General features: G+C 39.1%; 1 protein-coding gene across 2 annotated transcripts in view; it reads left to right on the top strand.

The window, feature by feature from the left end:
* The window catches only part of GRM8 (glutamate metabotropic receptor 8), a 773,539-nt gene that overhangs the window by 323,797 nt on the left and 430,410 nt on the right, over positions 1-19,332 (top strand). For both annotated transcript variants that reach the window (XM_024129289.1, XM_055084852.1), the window contains exons 3-5: positions 14,664-14,799; positions 15,268-15,422; positions 16,515-16,652. In XM_024129289.1, coding sequence (XP_023985057.1) covers positions 14,664-14,799; positions 15,268-15,422; positions 16,515-16,652 — 429 coding nt within the window. The remainder of the gene's footprint in view (positions 1-14,663; positions 14,800-15,267; positions 15,423-16,514; positions 16,653-19,332) is intronic.

Raw genomic sequence — 19,332 nt, forward strand, 5'->3', positions numbered from 1 at the left:
CACTAGAGTCACCTACACCAATGCCCATGGCTGCACATACCCACCTCTGGGTGCCCGTGTGCTCCCCTCTACTCTGCAGCCACTTTGCCCATAGAGCTTCATTCCCTTGTGGTCCTTGAAATACTCAAATAAGATTACCTGGGTGACAATTATATCCTTATGTGAGAGAACTCATTTTCTTTAACATAACAACAAACATTATTTTAAATTGCAAATAGTATCCAGATAAAGTGTCAGTTGTGGTTTTGTTTAAATGATAGGTCTTATGTCATTGAAAACAGTTACTGATATATCTTTGGAGTTTGGGTAGGAAACACCTATGGACAGGTTAGCTTTAAGTGAGATGAAATCTGGTGCTTTAAACTCTGGCCACGTGGGTTGTCATGTTGTTTGTATTAATTATTATTTTTGTCATTATGCATTGTTGTCCGGGTTTTGGTCCCAAGAAGATTAAACAAGCATCTGCGATGCCACCAAAAACCAAACAAACAAAACCCCCAATTAGGTAAGGTAATACAGGTCTAGGTGTAAGCATGCAGAAACATTTTTAAGAGAAACCCAGTTACAGGAGAGACTTCTCTTAACAGATAGAAAGCCATCTTTCAGCCCTTTTTTTTTCTTCCCACTTTATGACTATAAAAGGCAGTGCCCCAAGCACACATTTTAACTGAGTGATTTTGTATGTAGTGCAACCAGGCTTAACAAAAACAGCAATCACACAGTCACACACCTCAGTCCTCCCACTTTTGAATCTAGAAAATTTGTTTTCAATATCTTTAGTTGTTTTTTTTTCCTGGTTTTTGTCTCCATTTTTCCACACAACATGTTTATGCTGCTATCTTGATTTTTTAACTTTCATCTTTATGGTCTTCCTACTCTGGAAGTTGATGACAACTCATACACAAATACACCCCATACACAAATTGCACATGCGTGTGCACATAGACACACACTTCTCCAATCCTTCTAGCAGGATTGTATCGCAGTTTTGGTCCAGTTAATATTCAGTGTTTATATTATCATGACTCTACACATGACATTACAATTGATCTAGATAGGGTACTAAAATAACATTTCTCTTCCATACACATTTTGTTTTTCCTGGAATTAATTCCTTGCTTTGTCATAAGCTTCATTTTTCTATGTATCTATTATGAATTCATCTTCAAACTCTTGCAGAACTATACATATTCTTTCAGTACATCCAAACACATCAAATAATCCATCAATTCTGGTTCTTTTTTTTTTTCTTTTTTTCTTGGAGATATTCTGGAGTCTTCCATCTTCCTGCTCTAACCTGGGCTGGGTGATGTCTAGACAAGTTCCATCCTGTTAACTCTGACCTCACTTTATCATCACTTGGAGAAATCCCTTTACCTTCCCTGTGTTGGATTACCTGTTACCTGGATTCGGAGTCTTCTCCTTTCTTGTTTCCTTCCTGGTTTGGATGGGGTACATCCTTCAGAGGCTTCCTAAAAAGGGTGCATGGAAGGCAAATAGTTTTTTGAGATTTCTGCATCTCCAAAATAGACTTTATTTTACTCATACATTTGATTTATAGTTTGGTGGTTATGTTTGTCTGGAATAAAACTCATCTTTTCTCATCATTTTGAACGTGTTGCTCTGTTTTCTTCTGACCAGCAGTTCTGCCGTTGAGGATCCAGAAGCCATTCTGAGCCCTAACCCTTTTTCTATAATCTGTATTCACTCTCAAGTGATTTTAAAATCTTGTGTGAATGTTCCTTCGTGTGGGTCTTTCCCTTCCTCATCCTTCTCTTTTCTTTTTGCTAGAAATTTGACAGGTGTTTTCAAGTCAAAAACTCGTGTTCTTCAGTTCTCAGAAATATTCTTTTATTTCCTTGGTAATGGCCTCTCTACTTCTTTTTGAGACTTCAAAGTTTGAATGTTGAACCTCCTGGATACATTCCCTAATTTCATGACGATTTTTCATTTGTTTTACTTTCTGAACTATTTCCTTGACTTTCTCTTTTATCTATTGAGGTATTTCTATCACTTATCTTTTTTAATATCCAGGAGCTCTTTTTTATTCTCTGAATGCTCCTGTTTTTATAGCCTCCTGTTCTTGTTGCATGGACAGAATGTCTTCTCTCTGAGGTTATTAATATTCTTGAAGTCATCTTCTGCTTATGTCTTGTTTCTGTGTCCGCTGAGTTCTTCTCCTCTGTTTGGTGTGACATTAAGAATGTGGTCCTGGTGCTGTTTGGAAGCTTGCAACTTGTCGGTCAGGTTCCCTGACTGTGGCTTTACTTTAAAATGCGCAAGTAGACATGATTATCTAATTGGGAGACATCCATCAATGAGTATCAGTATGGTGTCACCCTTTGGCCAGTTTCTCCCGAGAAGACTCTTCCAGTTTCCTGCCTGGGAGATGAAAGTTAGGCTGCTGGAGTCTGGGTGCTAAGCAGGGAAGGGGGACCAGGACCAGGGGATCCCCATTCAGCATACAGGCTTTCACTTTATAGAAACCTGCTCAGTCCTTGCTGGGTCTGGTGTCCTTGAGTTCATCCTCTACAGTGACCCTCTGATCTTCTGTGCAGAGAGTCTGTAGTTGGAGGAAGACACAGAGATTTTCACCCAATTCTGTTTTCACCCCCACCTCTGGAGTCTCTGGCGCCTCCACTCCTAGAGCCTTCCTGGTGTTGGGTGGAGTGGCTGCTTTGTTTCTCTTCATATCAGCCGCATGCTCATGCCCTGTGGGCTTTCCTTTCATTTTTTTTTTTCTGCCTGGCAAGTCAGTTATGACTTGATCATCATCTGCTTTTCAGCTTTCGAAACATTGATGACATTTCTTTCCTGTTTTCTCCATTTGATACTCAACTCCATTTGATCCTCAGTTGGATATTTGGAGGAAGTGGAGATAAATGAATGTGTTCTCGTTTCCATGCTTAACCAGACTCCGGGCCACACAGCAGTTCTTTTTGCTGCTCTGTCCTGTTAGTGAATCTTAGGGAACAGTGGGACAGGCAGACTTGGAAGGGTGCTGCACCAGGTGACCTGTCACCATATTCTGGTTTTTGAAAGGGGAGAGGGGGGAGTAAGAGAGGAGCAAAGAAAAAGAAGAAAAGGAAAGTGGAGTAGGATAAAGAAATGAGAGGGAAATTAAAAGATGAGAGGAGAAGGGAGGCTTATGGAATAGTGAAATGAAAGCTATTAATGGACAAATCTGCATGGATGTCTCCATCATGACTATGCTGAACCCCCTGTCTCATTTCCTTTTCAATCAACTGCAAAGGAATGAGAATGCTTCGACAAACTGGTCTCCAGACCCAAAACACCTGACTGAGACTCTAATACCCTCATAAAAATTAGTTTTTAAGCTACCCAGGCTTCATAATTTTGAATTGAATAAGTTTTCTTATGTCTCTTCTAGTTCTTCTCCTGTAGGCTTTTAAACAAGGGATTTACTGTATTTTACATGATGTTCTTTCTATTTCCATATTAGAACTTACATAATTCACAGTACTCACGGGAGGCAGTGTATGTGGTATATTCATAGAAACACAAAATGCTGAAATTCAAAGGAATCTTGAGTTCATCCCATCAAGCACCCTTCTTTTTACAAATGACGAAACTGATAGCCAGAGAGGGTCCTACAGAGGGGACATGGGCATGATCCAATGGAGGAATGAGAAAATTATATCATGGCTTGAGTGAACTTGTTGTTAGAATGGTAGAGCCAGTACGTCTGTCATGCTATTCATATTTCAGGATTTTTTTTCGCACAAGCCGAACTGCTTTTTATTTTATAGATATTCACGCGCTATAGTATGTTGTTAAGATATAATGCATTTGTAAAGAGAATGAGTTTTATCTGGGAGTCACGGCATGAATGGAAATTGTAGAAATTATAGAAATTTATGAGGTAACAAATGGTTATCCTTTTGTCATTTGCAGTTCTGATCTGCAGTTTTCATTTTTGTGCTTGAATGATGTTAGGATTATTGAAAGCTTAATGTTCTTTTCTAAGAACCCCCTTAGATAAATGATATAATTTAATGCAAAATGTTATAACATACCTGCTCTGTTCCTATAACACCGCGGGTATAGACGTTTCTTGGTTTCAGTGACAGAATGTTTGATAGTGAATCTCTAAATGATGCAGATTTTGCCTTGGCTTGTGCATTCACAGTTTGCAATAATAGGAATAAACTTTTAAAAAACTATTCTTGCAAGTTCTGACGTGTTTTAACACTGAAATAAACAAAGCCGTGTATAAACTGTTTGATTAGTTGTGATTAAAATGCATTGAACCCAACTAAAATCCTTGGTTCTTAGAACTGATGCTTTGTTGTTCTAACCCTTTCAAATGGCCATTTTAATGGTTATTTAAATTTTTTTCTCTGTATTCCTTCCACTTCAAGATGTGTGGTCTGTTTCTTATTGTGGAAAAGTAAAATTAAATCCCCCTTGTACATAAACGCAAGGTATTTATTACATTGTATTTAAATTATTAATGACAATCACATTTTCACTGGAAATATTGGATAAGTCTGATGACTGGTAGTTTCCATTAGAAATAGATTTTGCTGGTTTCTGGCTGGCTAAGTCAATCGTAAGCTTACTTCTGCAATGTTTTCTGACTTTGTTGATCCTGGTGTGTATGAATGTACCATACAGCTACTTTTTACACTTCTTTGACCATGTATTCCTATGGTCACTGGCAGGAGCTGGTGAATCTTATTCACAGTTAACTAGATTCTGTTTTCTTGGTCCCATACCCCTAGGCTACCCTGCATTGTGGCATTTCTCACATGAAATTGTAATACTGTTTACATATTGTGTTATTTATTGTGAGTGCCTCAAGACCAGGGACTGTGGCTTCTTACTCATTTTTGTATCTCCAGATTTCAACAGAGCACTCAGCATATAGTAAGCACACACTCCGTGAGTGTTGGTGGGCATGCCTGGGTTCATGTAGAGAAGAAGCCTGCAGGACACTCTTTTGAGAGGATGTTAATGAATGAGATTTTTGTCCAACCTGAACCAGAACAAAATCCATTTTCCTGAGTTATTCAGTCTTGATGGTATAAAACTTTGGAGTTCACATTTTGGTCATACTACCTTACCTGTTGATGCTGTTTAATTATTTATATTGAGGAGATTTAATGACCAAGGGGACAATTATGAGAGATAGTAGCAAAGTACAATGAATATACTTGGCTACAAGGATAAGGGTCACAAGGTCTGCACTTGACTCCTTCCTAGCTGTGTGACCTCGGGGACAGTTTCCTCAAGTTTATGATGTCTACCCTACATATTCAGTAGCACTGAGATATTATGAGGGTGAAATGAGATATTAAAGCATGGTGAACTAGTATTCAATACACTATTATTATTATTTTCTACTTGTTCTAAATGGGTTTTTAGTTAAGGAAAATGTAATAGAGTTAATTTCTTTTGTGTATGGGGAGTCTTGCATCTCAAATTACTAACTGCCTTCTATTTTGAGTAAAATCTAGTCTAAAATTTATTTTAACAAGAGCCCTTAAACTCCTACAGTGCAATAGCAAAAACCCAAGTGACTCAATTTAAAAATGGTCAAAAACACTACATTGTAAATAAACTATACTTTAATAAAATTTAAAAATGAATAAATAAAAATGGTCAAAGGACTTATGTATTTCTCCCAAGAAAACATACAAGTGGCCACTATGTATATGAAGAGTTACTCAATATCACTAATCATCAGGGAAATTCAAATCAAAACTACAATGAGATATCACTTTGCACATGTTAAGATGACAATTATCAAACAAACAACAAAATATAACAACTGTTGTCAAGAATGTGGAGAAAATGGAACCCTTGTACACTGTTAGTGGGAATGTAAAATAGTACAACCACTATGGCAAATAGTAGAGCTTCCTCAAAAAAATTAAAAAGAGGACTACCATATAATCCAGCAATCTCATGACTGGGTACTTAACCAAAAGAATTGAAACAGGATCTGGAAGAGTTATCGGCATTCCTGTGTTCTTTGAAGCATTATTCACAATAGCCAAGATATGGAAGCAACCCCAATGTCTATTGACAGATGAATGGATAAAGAAAATGTGGAATACACATAAAATGGAATATTATTCAGCCTTAACAAAGAAGGAAATCCTACTATTTGAGACAACATGGACAGACCTGGAGGATGTTATGCTAAGTAAAATATGCCAGTCTCAGAAGGACAGATGCTGTATGGTTCTACTTACATGAGGAGTCTAAAGTAGTCAAACCATAGAAGCAGAGAGAATGGTGGTTACCAGGGGCTGGGAGGAGGGGGAAATGGGAAGTAGTTTTTCAATGGGGGTAAAGTTCCAGTTATGCAAGAGGAATAAGGTCTAGAGAGAGCTGCTGTACAAAATAGTGCCTATAGTTAATAGCATGGTATTCACTTAAAATTTTGTTAAGAGGATAGATCTCATGTTAAGTGTTCTTACCACACACACACACACACACACACACACACACACAAAGGGGACATGAGACACAAGGAAACTTGGAAATGATGGATATGTTTGTTACCTCGATTGTGATGATAGTATCATAGGTGTATGCATATGTCCAGATTCATCAAATTGTATGCATTAAGCATATGTAGTTTCTTTGATATATCAATTACACTTCAATAAAACTGTTACAATTTTTTTTAAAAAGAGTTCTTTAAATAACTAACTGTACAATGGCTTGCTATAAAAAACATGTCATTTTACTCTTCTCTCTTTTTAGTTCTATTTGAATCCAAAGAGTTAAATATATAACTATATTTTTAACTTTTATATGCCTCAAACACATAGATCAAAATTTGCCATGGAAAATTGTTGTGAACTACCTACAGAAATACTACAAGTACTTGCATTTGCTTGAAAGATGGAGTTTTTAAATGCTTTTGGTGCTTTATTTTTGTTCTCTGAAGTCCACTTCTTAGCTTAGTCACTGTTGTACATTGGTTGTGGTGCAAGCCTTGCTCTGAAGAGTTCTATAGCGAAAACAATAATGATCTTTCAGCTATTAGTTCCTTCTTCTTTAAATCAAGAATGTCAGCCCCCTTTGAGTATCTGTAAAATGCTGCACTGAAAGCCAATATATAGCAGAATTCAGGTAATGCTGGTAAGTAGACTAAGATATTACTTGTGTAGAAGAATGTTCGTAGTTTGCAGGCTCTGATAGCTGCTGTTGAGATACTCTTGAGAGTGTCCTATTTGCAGAAGGTATTTGGAAATGACTTTATGTTACATATATAACATAGATGCAGAGATGCTTTGCCTTTTTCTGAATGATGGTATTTTTAATACATGGATATGCGTATTATCTCTTTATTAGATCATTCTACTACATCATGAAGTAAGAATTTCTTGTTTATTCACTTATTTATCACACATCCAATGAATGCCCACAGGTATCAGGCTTCACAAGACCCTAGGGATTTACTGAGATGTGAGCTCTGTGAAGTCAGAGACCTTCTCTGTATTATTCACTGCTGTATACTCTGTGTCTAAAAAGTATCTGACCTGTAACAGTGCTCAATAAATATTTGTTGAATGACGGAAGAAGGGCGAATGCCACGATTGTCTACTCTCCCCCTCACTAATTTAATTGGCATGATTCTGTAATGAATTCCTCATCTGTAACTGAATTACTAATTTCTCATCTGTAACTGTAATGAGCTTAATCCAAAGTCCAGTACTGTTTTTTTCCTAATCCAGAAGGGTAAGAAATTTAACCAGTACTCACTTTGATTCTAGTGGTCATTGCCATGATGGTTTTTCCAAGCAATGGGCTAGAAAATATGAAATTTCTCTTTTCTTAGAGAGTTTATTCATATTGAGCATTTGAGCATTTACAGGGAGTTAGTTTTATCTTTCAAAACCTTCCTGTCATACTTTTGGCCCCAGTATCTGGGAATCCACTTTGAAATAGCAAAATAAACCCCAAAAAAAACCAAAAAAAAAAAAAAAACAAAACCAGACAAAGCAAAATAAAAATCCCCAAACACTCCAAAAATAGTACTCAGAAAATAATTCATGTAAATACAAATCCACACAACACAGTAGTAAAATTTATTTAAACCTCATCAAGTGCTCCTTCTCCAAATGTTCCTAACTCCACATTTGCTGTTTCGACCCTAAAGAGAATGGATTTTTTGCCCAGCTCCAAAGATACTTCTGGTGTGGATGGTCTGCCCTCTGGTCTCCCCTCTCTCTACTCTTGTTCTTTTCCCTCTTCTTTTTCTTCCCCCAAGTCATGTCATTTCCCTTCTCACCCTCCCCCCACCCCCCTTCTTCTTCCTCATCTTTTCTCTTCCTGAATTTTTCCCATCTACTGTACCCATGTCAACTTAGACATTTCCAGTTTTCAGGAGGGGGAAGAGGCAACACATTAGATGTTTAGTTCTAGTGGTGATGGGCACAAGTTTCCCTTCTAGCGTAGAACCTTTTGTCCTTAGCATCCCCGTTGGCTGGACTTGCTAGTAAGAGTTGTTATTCTGTGTACATTTGGGGAATGAAATTTGAGGAGTCTAGAATTAATGTTATAGGTAAGTATTGCTTGGTGAAAGTGAGTTACTGTTTCTGTTTGGGGTTTGTCAATTTTTATTTTAAACAATTTACAATGAACGTGTTTTCTGAGGAAACAAATTAATCTGTTGAGTGATTATTTAATCTTTTCACAATAACCCATTTGGAAGATACTAGCATCCTCTCAATCTTTAGATTGAGGGACAGAGGCACAGAGAAGTCACACAACTTACCCAGCATCACAGCAAGTCAGAGAAGGGCCAGGATTTGGAGCTAGGAAGTCTAGCCCCAGAGACAACATTCATAACCGCCATACCACTCTGTGCCTCTGAGTGGATCTGTGATGAAATGAGGCCATGTTAGAAAGCCTAGTATGTAGGAAACTGACCCTGTGAACCTGTTCCAGCCCAATCTGCCTTCCAAGCACGAGCATCTCTGAGTCACACGGAGACTGACAGGAAAGGGGCTCTCTGAGCCGGTCCTCTCCCTGCTGGATTGTCCCTATTGCCACTCTTAGGGGACCAAGAGGGGAGTAGCAAGGCGCTCACGCCCCTTCTGTACCAGGACTTTCATTCCCTCATTTCATTGCTTTTCAGTCTTTTGAAGGGTGACTTGGCATTTGATAGAGGAAAAAGCATAACAGGTTTGGTGGGGCGGGGGGGGAAGAGCACAGATTTAAGTGCAGTTTTGCTCTTTTGATGCATGTTGTTCAAAATAATACTTTTTCTTCACTGCGATGTGTGAGGTAAATCTTCTCTTTCACAAAGTACACTTGAAGCTGACAAAGAGACAAACTTTCATCACACTGTATACTTTGCTGCTAAGTCCCAGTTGTACACCACATAAGGAGGTGAAAATAGTTGCAAAAGGCGTGATTACACTTGTTCAAACCTTAGAACAAATTTTACTGAACTATCACTAAAGGACCAATTACATTAGGGCCAAATTGTTATTTTACTTATGTCTCCAGAAAGGTGGAAAGAAGTGATGTCAAGAGTAATTAGGTTGCTTCCATGTCCTGGCTATTGTAAATAGTGCTGCAATGAACATTGTGGTACATGACTCTTTTTGAATTATGGTTTTCTCAGGGTCTATGCCCAGTAGTGGGATTGCTGGGTAGTCTGGTAGTTCTATTTTTAGTCTCTTAAGGAACCTCCATACTGTTCTCCATAGTGGCTGTATCAATTTACATTCCCACCAACAGTGCAAGAGGGTTCCCTTTTCTCCACACCCTATCCAGCATTTGTTATAAAGCAATTATGCTGCAATAAAAATGTTAAAAAAAAAAGAGTAGGGCATAGAGTTGTGATATTGTGATGTATAATAAGAAATAGTATTTGGTCTTTATCCAGTTTTTGGCACAGAGCTTCTAAAATCCTTGGAATATCCTAAGTGATGAGAGTGAAAAACGTGTCTTTTGTTATGTTAATGATGACTTTGGGAAAGCCTGTAGGGAACCTAAGGTTGGGGCTTGTTTTCAGGAAGACCAACCAGAGGATTAGAGGGTTAGAACTTTCAGTCTCACCCCCCAACCTGCAGGGAGGGGAGAGGGGCTGGAAATTGAGTTCAACCACCAATGACCATTTCAGTCATGCCTATGTAATGAAGCCTCCATCAAAACTGGAAAGGATGGTGTTTGGAGAGCTTCAGGATTGGTGAACATTTGGAGATTCAGAGATAGCATGGAAGCTCTGTGCCCTTTCCCCATACCTTGCCCTGTACATCTCTTATTTGGCTGTTCCTGAGTTATATTCTTTTATAATAAACGAGTGATCTAGTAAGTACAATGTTTCTCTGAGTTCTGTTAGCCTCTCTAGCAAATTAATTGAACCCAAGGAGGAGATTTTGGGAACCTCTGATCTATAACCAGTTGGTCAGAAGCACAGGTAACAAGCAGAGTTTGTGACTGACATCTGAAGTGGGGCGGCGGCTGGGCGGACAGTCTTGTAGGACTTGAACCCTTAACCTGTGGAATCTGACAATCTCCAGGTAGATAGTATCAGAAATGAGTTGAATTGTAGGGCACCCAGTTTTTGTCAGAGGACTGCCTGGTGATGGTGGGGCAATTCCTCACTCCCTAAGAATTGGAATTGGGATCCCAGCAGTTTTAAGAGTTAACAGGTTTCTATTGTCTTTAAGAGAGAAACAAAAGGGTTATTTGGTTTTGCTCATTGCTATTATTTTCAAGTGCATTCATAAGAAATAATTTAATAATAGTTGACTGACTATATCACATTATTATTAGGGTCAATTATAAGCGATCTCTTACGGTTAACCAACAATTTTGACCAATCACTTTTTTACCAATAACCTTAACCATTGATCAAATGGTAACTTTGTTGATTTGTTTATATATCAAAACCATTTTGTCATGCAGATCTAACAAGGTATGTAACCAGAGACTCGATTTGATTTACTTAGAACTTGACAGAAATTGTGAACCAACTTGAAACACTGGTCAATTGGGCAAGTGATGGAAAAGATGATGGAAAAAGTCTAGTCTTGGAGTCAGATCTGACTCTGAACCTGGGTTCCAACCTCTTGCCAGCTGTTGACACCCCTGTTTCTCAGTTTCCTCATCAGAAATGTGGTGATAATGCCAATCTTAGAGCGCTTTCTCTACGACTAGGGAGGTAAGAGTGAATGAGACTGGGAAGGAGTGATCACGTGTGTTGTAGAGTGAATGTAAAATGTTCCGTTCAACAAATGATCTTTTAATTATCACTAAATAATCAAAAGGAAAACATTGACACAAATGAGGAAGTCAGACAGAAGATTCTAGAAAACAGCCAATTATAAATTCCTCCGTACAACATTCCTTTCCGAAGTGCTAAGCTTTCAAAATTATTTCTTGCAGAACTGGGGACAGCTGTAGAATAAGAAAGTTAGTGTTCCTTGAATTGTACACAATCAGTACTCTTCCAGAGTGAAGTATGAAGAAATAGATGCAATAGACATGTGCTTTGATGGAGAGCAGCTCCTCTTCCTCCTCCCGTGCCAGGAGTCTAAATCAAGTGAGAGAGTCTCTTTAAATTTGAAACAACATATAATGAGTATTGAAGGAAAGCACGTCTTTGATAAAGCCTGAATGTTTGACTAAATTTCATTGGTACTTTACCTCAACTCTAACAGTAAATAACGATCTCTTCTTCTTATGAAGTCATTGGACTATTTGGCGGCGAGGGTGGGGGGACTTGTCATTTATTACTGCAGTTGATTTGATCTTCTGCTATTATTTTTTAGCAGTCCATCATTTTACATTCTTATCTGGCTTTTCTTACGTGTACGTCTTGTCATTCAATTATAAGACTTTTGTGGACAGAACGGGAGACAGAATGTCTGTAGCTCCAGAAATGTAGTAGACGATATGTGCTTATGAGTGCTTACGAGTGTGGCTTCTTGACTGATGTGAAGATAGAAATTGTGAATGCGTTTCAAGGCTAAGAAAAAGATCCTAATCTTCTAACTCCAAATACTTGAGAGTAACACACTCCACAATTTAATAAAATATCCATAAGGCACCAAACAGCACAATGCCATGTGGTGCAGCACCTTCATAAGGATTTGCTCAGCTGAAATAAATTAATTGTGCAGTCCCTCTTTCCAGGAAAATACCGATTGACCAGGCTGACAAGTAAAAGGTGAGGTAAAGGAATACAAACATATGAATAGACTATGTAAAATTCCAACCCAACTCAGCTTTTTACAAACAAAAATGTTCACTAGATCTGTAGTAAATGAGTACATCAATGAATTCAGACTAAACCATATGTCTGGATTGCCTGTTTGCCTCATCTGAAATAGTCATAATAAAAATTTTCTGACCTTCATTTCTTCTGGCTATGGAGTCAGGATTAATCTCAGAATGATATTTTGGATATGGCATGTCTTTAATAGGATCCTTAAGTAATCAGAGCAGTTTTCTTAAAAGAGCAGTCATATTTTGAAACAGCTATTGTTCCCCAGAGAGTGTTACAGTTTGGGTCTTGCATTTCTGTGGTTACCTAATCTTCTGTAGGCCCTGCACGCCATGCATGATTTGGCCCCCAAATTACCTCTCATTTTTGTCTTACACTTCTCTCCCCTTCACTCATTAACTCCACTGGCTCTTTCCTGCACTTTCCCATGTGATGCTCTCCCATTCTCTCTTCTTTCTGACCTTAACCAAGTGATACCAACTTTAGGGACACTTTTCCCAAACATTCCTCAATCTAAATTAAATGTCCTTGCTCTTCCTCATAGGACTTGCCATAACTTATATACTTATTTTGCGGGTTTGTTTTGCATTAAGCCTGTTTTACCCATAACATCTCTAAACTCTGTGAAGGCAAGGGCCATGTCTATTTTATTCACCATTGTAAATCCATATGCCCCACATGGTATCTGGCAGATAGTGGGCACGCCATAAATATTTACTGAAGGAATGAATCAATTATCACAACTATTCATGACATATCAGTAGACTAACTAACTACAGGCTCTTGTCTGTGGATTATGGGCAATCCCACCCCTGAAGAGCACAGTGTAGGGTTAGTGAGGGTATTGCTATTGCAGGGATAACTTTGGCAGTGCTCTAACTATACAAAAAATAACCTTCAGTACTCTAGCACTGTTAATCATACAGTATTGTCACATATGTTAAATCTGATCACAACGCACTGGACACCCACTGTCTGGCTACCACATGGTTCTTCTTTGTTTGGCTACCTGAGGTTTCTTCCTAAAGCATACAGCTCATCATGTAATTCTCCTGCTCATGAACTTTCAGTGGGTTCCCATCCTTTTCAAGATAAAATCCAAATTATTTGACATGTATAACAAAGTCATTATCAAGCTGGACCTGTCCATTCTTTCCAACCTCAGCCCCAGCCGGTCTCGACCATAGGTCACGATCAAGCGAGGTTCTTTCATACCTGGGCTTCTACCAGAAATGTTCCATTTTTTTCCCCTATGTTTATGTATATTTGCCCTTTAAAATCCAGCTCTCTCAAGCACTTGAGTTACTCCTTCCTCTGTGCTCCCAAAGTTGGTATACTCTCTTCATTCTAAAATTTATTACATGTTCCATGATAATTTATTGGAATGCCCCTCTCCCAGACTAGCTGGTAACTGCTGGATTAGACTACGCATTCCCAGTGTCCAGCCCAATGCATGGCATAGAATGGCATCCAGTAACGTTTGGATGACTGAATGCATTGTCAACTGTTTAGAAGAAAAAATGCCTTTGCCTACTGAAGCAATGCTATAAATAAATGATGATTTTCTTGTCAAGAGACTCAAAAAGCCTGCTTAAACCATAATGCAATTGAAACATCTCGCTAATATTGCCTTTTCTCCTAGTATTAGAATATGTTATAACTGTACCACTGCAACGAAGGAAACCTCCTTTTTCTCCTCCTAGGCCAGTCCATCGGCAGGGGGCAGAGATCTTTTCTAAACTTTTCTTTTTGGCTTCTCGTTGCTTTAAAAGGAGAGGCCAAAAGAAGAGTTCTTTTCTTTTTCCGTGTGAGTGGGATGGGATTTCTGCCATTTTGATTTTCATGGTGGAGATATATGTCAACTGAGGGTTTGTGTCTTTGAAACTTGGCTAGTGTCTCAGTCTTGAAGACCACTTGTCTCGTAACATTATGGTGCTGCATAAGAATCTTGCTGCAATACTATGAGCTAAAAAAAAGGAAATTAACCTCAAAGGAAGTCTACTAATAAATAAAATTAGCAAAAGGACCTTCCTTCCTCACAGGTAGTCTCACCTATAAGACATACTCATACCTTTTCTTAATCCAGACACTTATCCTTGGACTTAAGTTAAATGAACTAAAAGAGCCTTCTTTCCACTCTTTCTCTCTTGTCCCACAATTTGTACACTTTGGTTTTCTTAAAGACATCCACAAAAATAATGTTTAAACGTGGAAAAAGACTCTGATGTATGATTAAGTTATTGATTTCATTTATTTGATACATATAATGCAAAAAAGTGATTGCTTTTAATAGGTGAGAATGACAGATATTTTGAGAAACAATATCCTTTACTGAGTCATGTGTTTTTATAAAGTAGCTAACCTCATTAAGTGTGTTAAGTAAATGTCTTTTCCTAATCACTTTCTCTGTTTCTTTCTTTTTTTTTTTTTTTTTAAATAGGTGGTGTTTGCATTGCTCAGTCACAGAAAATCCCACGTGAACCAAGACCTGGAGAATTTGAAAAAATAATCAAGCGTCTGCTAGAAACACCTAATGCTCGGGCAGTGATTATGTTTGCTAATGAAGATGACATCAGGTGCTGATTGCTTTTCTTCCTCATGTAGGATCAGATTTGCAGCCCACATCCTTTTTCTAACATATTTCATGTTCAATGTAAAATCTTGTGAGATTTCATAGGAATTGCAACATTCTCATGCAATTACAGACTGCCTTCTGCTACATAGAGACAACAGCCTTCTAGTTTCTCAGTCCAATCTGTTTATCAAGTAAAACCTGGGGACTGAAAGAAATGAGACAAATAACGATGATAAACAGAATGATGTGAATGAGGTTAAGGATAAGGCAAATTATCAGGTGCTGGAGTTAAAGTCTCCAGTATATTCCCTTTAGGAGATGATAAGACTCAGGCAGTTAGAATGATTGACTGGTTGTTTAATGGTGACCTACTGAGTGTTTATGACTTGATATAGCTGGTCTTGTAACATTCACAAGTGTAGAGTTTCTTGGTAAATGTGGTATGTTTTATTTCTTTTTATTCCAATAGGAGGATATTGGAAGCAGCGAAAAAATTAAACCAAAGTGGGCATTTTCTCTGGATTGGCTCAGATAGTTGGGGATCCAAAATAGCACCTGTTTATCAACAGGAGGAGATTGCAGAAGGGGCTGTGACAATTTTGCCCAAAAGAGCGTCAATTGATGGTAAGGATGCACTGTAGAGAATTTGCGTCATTCCAACGGAATCTAAACTCAAAAGCAAAATCAGGGTGTCAGCATATGATGAAATGAATCCATTATTAATGACTCGATAGAATTTTTAGGGCTGATGGCAGAATGGTCAAGACAGTAACTATTTAACTCAACATATTGTGTGTGTATATATATATATATATATATATATATTTTATTCGAAAAGAGTACCCACTAGATATTTTTTTAAGGGGCACTATTGTTGGCCTTGGATATCTCCATGATGTTAGTAGTTGCCCTCTAAGTTTGCATATTTCCATGGGTGTATACAATGGTTATAGCATTGTTGGAAGGAGAGTGCTTGCTTTATAGCGAATGAAGACATGATGCTGGCCTGGCTCTATGCGTAGATAAATGCAACAGCAAAGATGTGGAGAATCTCTGAAAGGCAGTCTGTCTCCCAAATATCTTTTCCAATGATCTCGACAGTGATTGAAATTCCTACCTTTGCCATTATCCTTGGGAGTAAGGCACTATTTCCAGGTGGTCTCCCTTCAGTGAGGTGGTTACCTGAGCAGAATGACACTAGCCCATTAGCCATGACTCCAGAAGATTACATTAGTAATGATTAGTTTATTGAATTAGCTGAAAATGGAACATGCAGGACAGATAAACCTTGAGGCAAGTAGAAGCACGGAAGCCTGGAACACTGACTCGTGCTAGGGGAGAGAGAGGAGAATGAGACAAGTCTGAGTTGGTTTTGAATATTCAGCATGAGGTCACTGCTTGCTGCCACTGGGAGACACAGAGGAGAGACAGAGGTGGTGCGGATGCCACGCAACAGGCTCACCTGCTGTGTGCATCCCTAGAGTCAGGTGCCTGAATGGTGAATGGTGGGAGTGGCGATATTGTCCACTGATCCCCATTGACTCTTGCCACAAGGGAAGCCTTATTGCTGGGTTATTGGCTGCCCTCCCCCATTTGTTATATATATTTTTTCATGCAGTGATCACAGCATAATATAATATCTATTCAAAAGTTCTGACGGTGTTTGGTTTTGATTTTGGACGAATATTAAAATCATAACTTTCTTCTTTAAAATAGGGTTTGATCGATACTTTAGAAGCCGAACTCTTGCCAATAATCGAAGAAATGTATGGTTTGCGGAATTCTGGGAGGAGAATTTTGGATGCAAGTTAGGATCACATGGAAAAAGGAACAGTCACGTAAAGAAATGCACAGGTAGCCACTTAAATGTTTTCCTTGGTGCATTCGTTTTGTCATTACCTGAGAAATGAAGTTTTTCTATGTGGATAATGAGGACGGTATCTTCTACTTCCTCACATCTCTTGTTATAGTTTCTCAGCGGGGCTGAGCTTACATTGATCATTCAACAGACTTCGGTGTGCTCATTGGTTCTTAGAGTCAACAGACGAGTATGTACTGAACATGTGCCATGTGTCCAACACTGGGATATTTTAATTCTATTTTAAAAAACATTTATTGAGTGCCTACTTTAGGCAAAGTACTTTATTAGGTTTGGTGGGATACTTACAAATAAGCAAGACAAGATTCTGCTTGCCAGGAGCTCAAAATGTAGTGAGGATGACAGATGATAACAAATTGCTCTAAGATAGTGTTTTTCAACTATTTCAGTCCATGTCCTCCATATCTTGCACAACTCTTATCAGCTATGATTTTTTTTTGATGCTCTACTTTCTATATCTTGTGCTGAAAAATAATAGTGATATTAAATGTGCATTTTTTGAGTGTTAGAATGAAACTTTTTATTTGCAGAAACATGACTGTGTACGTAGAAACATCTATGGAATTTTAAAAGTGACTTAGGACTAAGTAGTACATTTAGCGAGATCAATTCAAGATACAAGGTCAATATAAACATCCTTTTTAATCCATTTACATATATATATTAGAAACTAACACATAGAAAATGAACTATGTACAGCATGATTAAAAAGAACATAAAAAGTTAGGGGTAATTTTAACAAAGATGCATAAGTCTTCTACACTAAACTCTTCTACACTGAATGAGCGTCTTATAACCAGACACTCCTCCCTTGCTTACCCCCTGGCCCCGATATTTTGATATGACCTCCTTGCCCGCAATTCACTTCCTTTGGAAATAGCTGTTCAAATAAGAGATGTAATCTCATAAGTGCTAGAGCAACCATATAAATGGAGAGAGGATGGGGATGTGAAAATAGGGGCCACCCTGTGGAGGGATGCGACTTCCAGGAGCTGGGGTAAGTGAAGTGAGACAAAGTTCATGCTCACAGGGCTTACATCTGAGTGTGAAAAGACAGACACTAAATAAGTAAATGTATAAAGGAACAGAGACTTCCAGATGCCTCGGAGAAATACAACAGAGTAAATGTGAAAAGAGTGACCAGGTGGTCTCGGGAGGGATGGTGGCAATTACTGTAGATCGTTTGGTCAGGATGCTTTGCCAAGGAGGTGACATTTGAGACCAGACCTGAATGGCCAGTGTCGTCAGCCATGTGAAGATATGAGGGGTAGCCCATTCTAGGATCCAGGGCAAGCCTCTTTGGTTCAAAAAGGTCAGGGAGGCCGGAGTGAGTGAGAGTGAAGATAGGGAGTGAGAGGGAAAGTGAGGGCAGAAGAGGATAAAGAGACAGGCCAGCTCCTGCAGGGCCTTGGAGTTCTTCCTAGAAGCTCCAGAGCTGAGGAGTTGGGGCTTTATCCTACCTGTAGGGTAGAATTACGTGAGGCTTTTCATTTAAGGCACTGCTCAGATACCTGTTTCAAAAAGATTTCCTCTGGCAGAAGGGTAGGGAGGGTTGGAGATCAGGGGAGAGAAAGGAGAAAGGTCAGTCAGGGCCCATCCAGTAGCCCCTGTAATGGGCAGTCACAGCTTAAATGAGACGTGCTAGTTAGGGGTGGAACCCAGAGTGCAGAGATCGTAGTAGGTAGTATTTACAGTGCACAGTGAGTGATTAATGCAGGGGGGATGGTGGTAAGTGATGGAGGTTCTGAATGTTAAATCTTTGACACCTAGGTCTAGGAGAATTACTTAACAGAAAGGACAGCACGGATGGTAGATGTGGAGGGACGGCCTTGAATCTGGTTCTGAGCTCGCCTCATGGACCTCCCCAGCAGGTGGCAGCATAAGGCCTGGCACCCCACATTGTGCGCCGCACTGAAAATACAGATGAGGGAGTGACAGGTGGAGGCCCGGAAGTTAAAGACGAGGACAGAGAGGCAGTGCCGAAGGCACTTGAGCAGATACGATGTATGACATCTTGAGCCTCTAGGGGACGAGCCAGAAGAGGAAATGAGCATGGCAGTTGGGGAAGATGAACTGGGAGCCAGGAGAGAAGATGGGGTGCGCGCAGGGGGGGACTCAGATTGCGAGGGCTGGAGATAGAGCGGGCATAGAGGAAGGAGAGGAAAGAATGCTTTTAAAGAAGTTTGGCAGAGAAAGAAAGTAGATACGGTGGGAGAGCTTGAGAAAGAAGCGGGGCTGCAGAAGTTTCTTTAGGAGAGGGCACATTTAAGCATGTTTTCAGATAAACGTAGCAGTCAGAAGAACTATTAAGAGAAAGAGGGGTTAAATGTGGAGTAGGATCTTGACAGAAGCTTTAGGGAGAGGCTTAAGAGGGAGGTGTTACCTTTAAACCATGTGATTTAGGTGGGAAAAAGAGATACCCATCCAGGTACATAAGCAGAGATCAAAACAATCCTATGATTAAGTGTTAAATTTGGACGTAGATGTTGAGGAAGTTCAGAAAATGTATGACTGTAAGTTCAAGTACAATTCAAAGCTTCATGGAGGAGGCAAGTGTTTGATAACAAGAAAGATTTGAGAAGGCATCCGAAATGAGGGAAAGGATGGGTCAGCAGAGAGTGGCATGGAGGTGTGTGAAGAACAGTGCAGCGGTTC

Source organism: Physeter macrocephalus, chromosome 5 (assembly GCF_002837175.3).
Source record: "Physeter macrocephalus isolate SW-GA chromosome 5, ASM283717v5, whole genome shotgun sequence".
Taxonomy (NCBI): Eukaryota; Metazoa; Chordata; class Mammalia; order Artiodactyla; family Physeteridae; genus Physeter; species Physeter macrocephalus.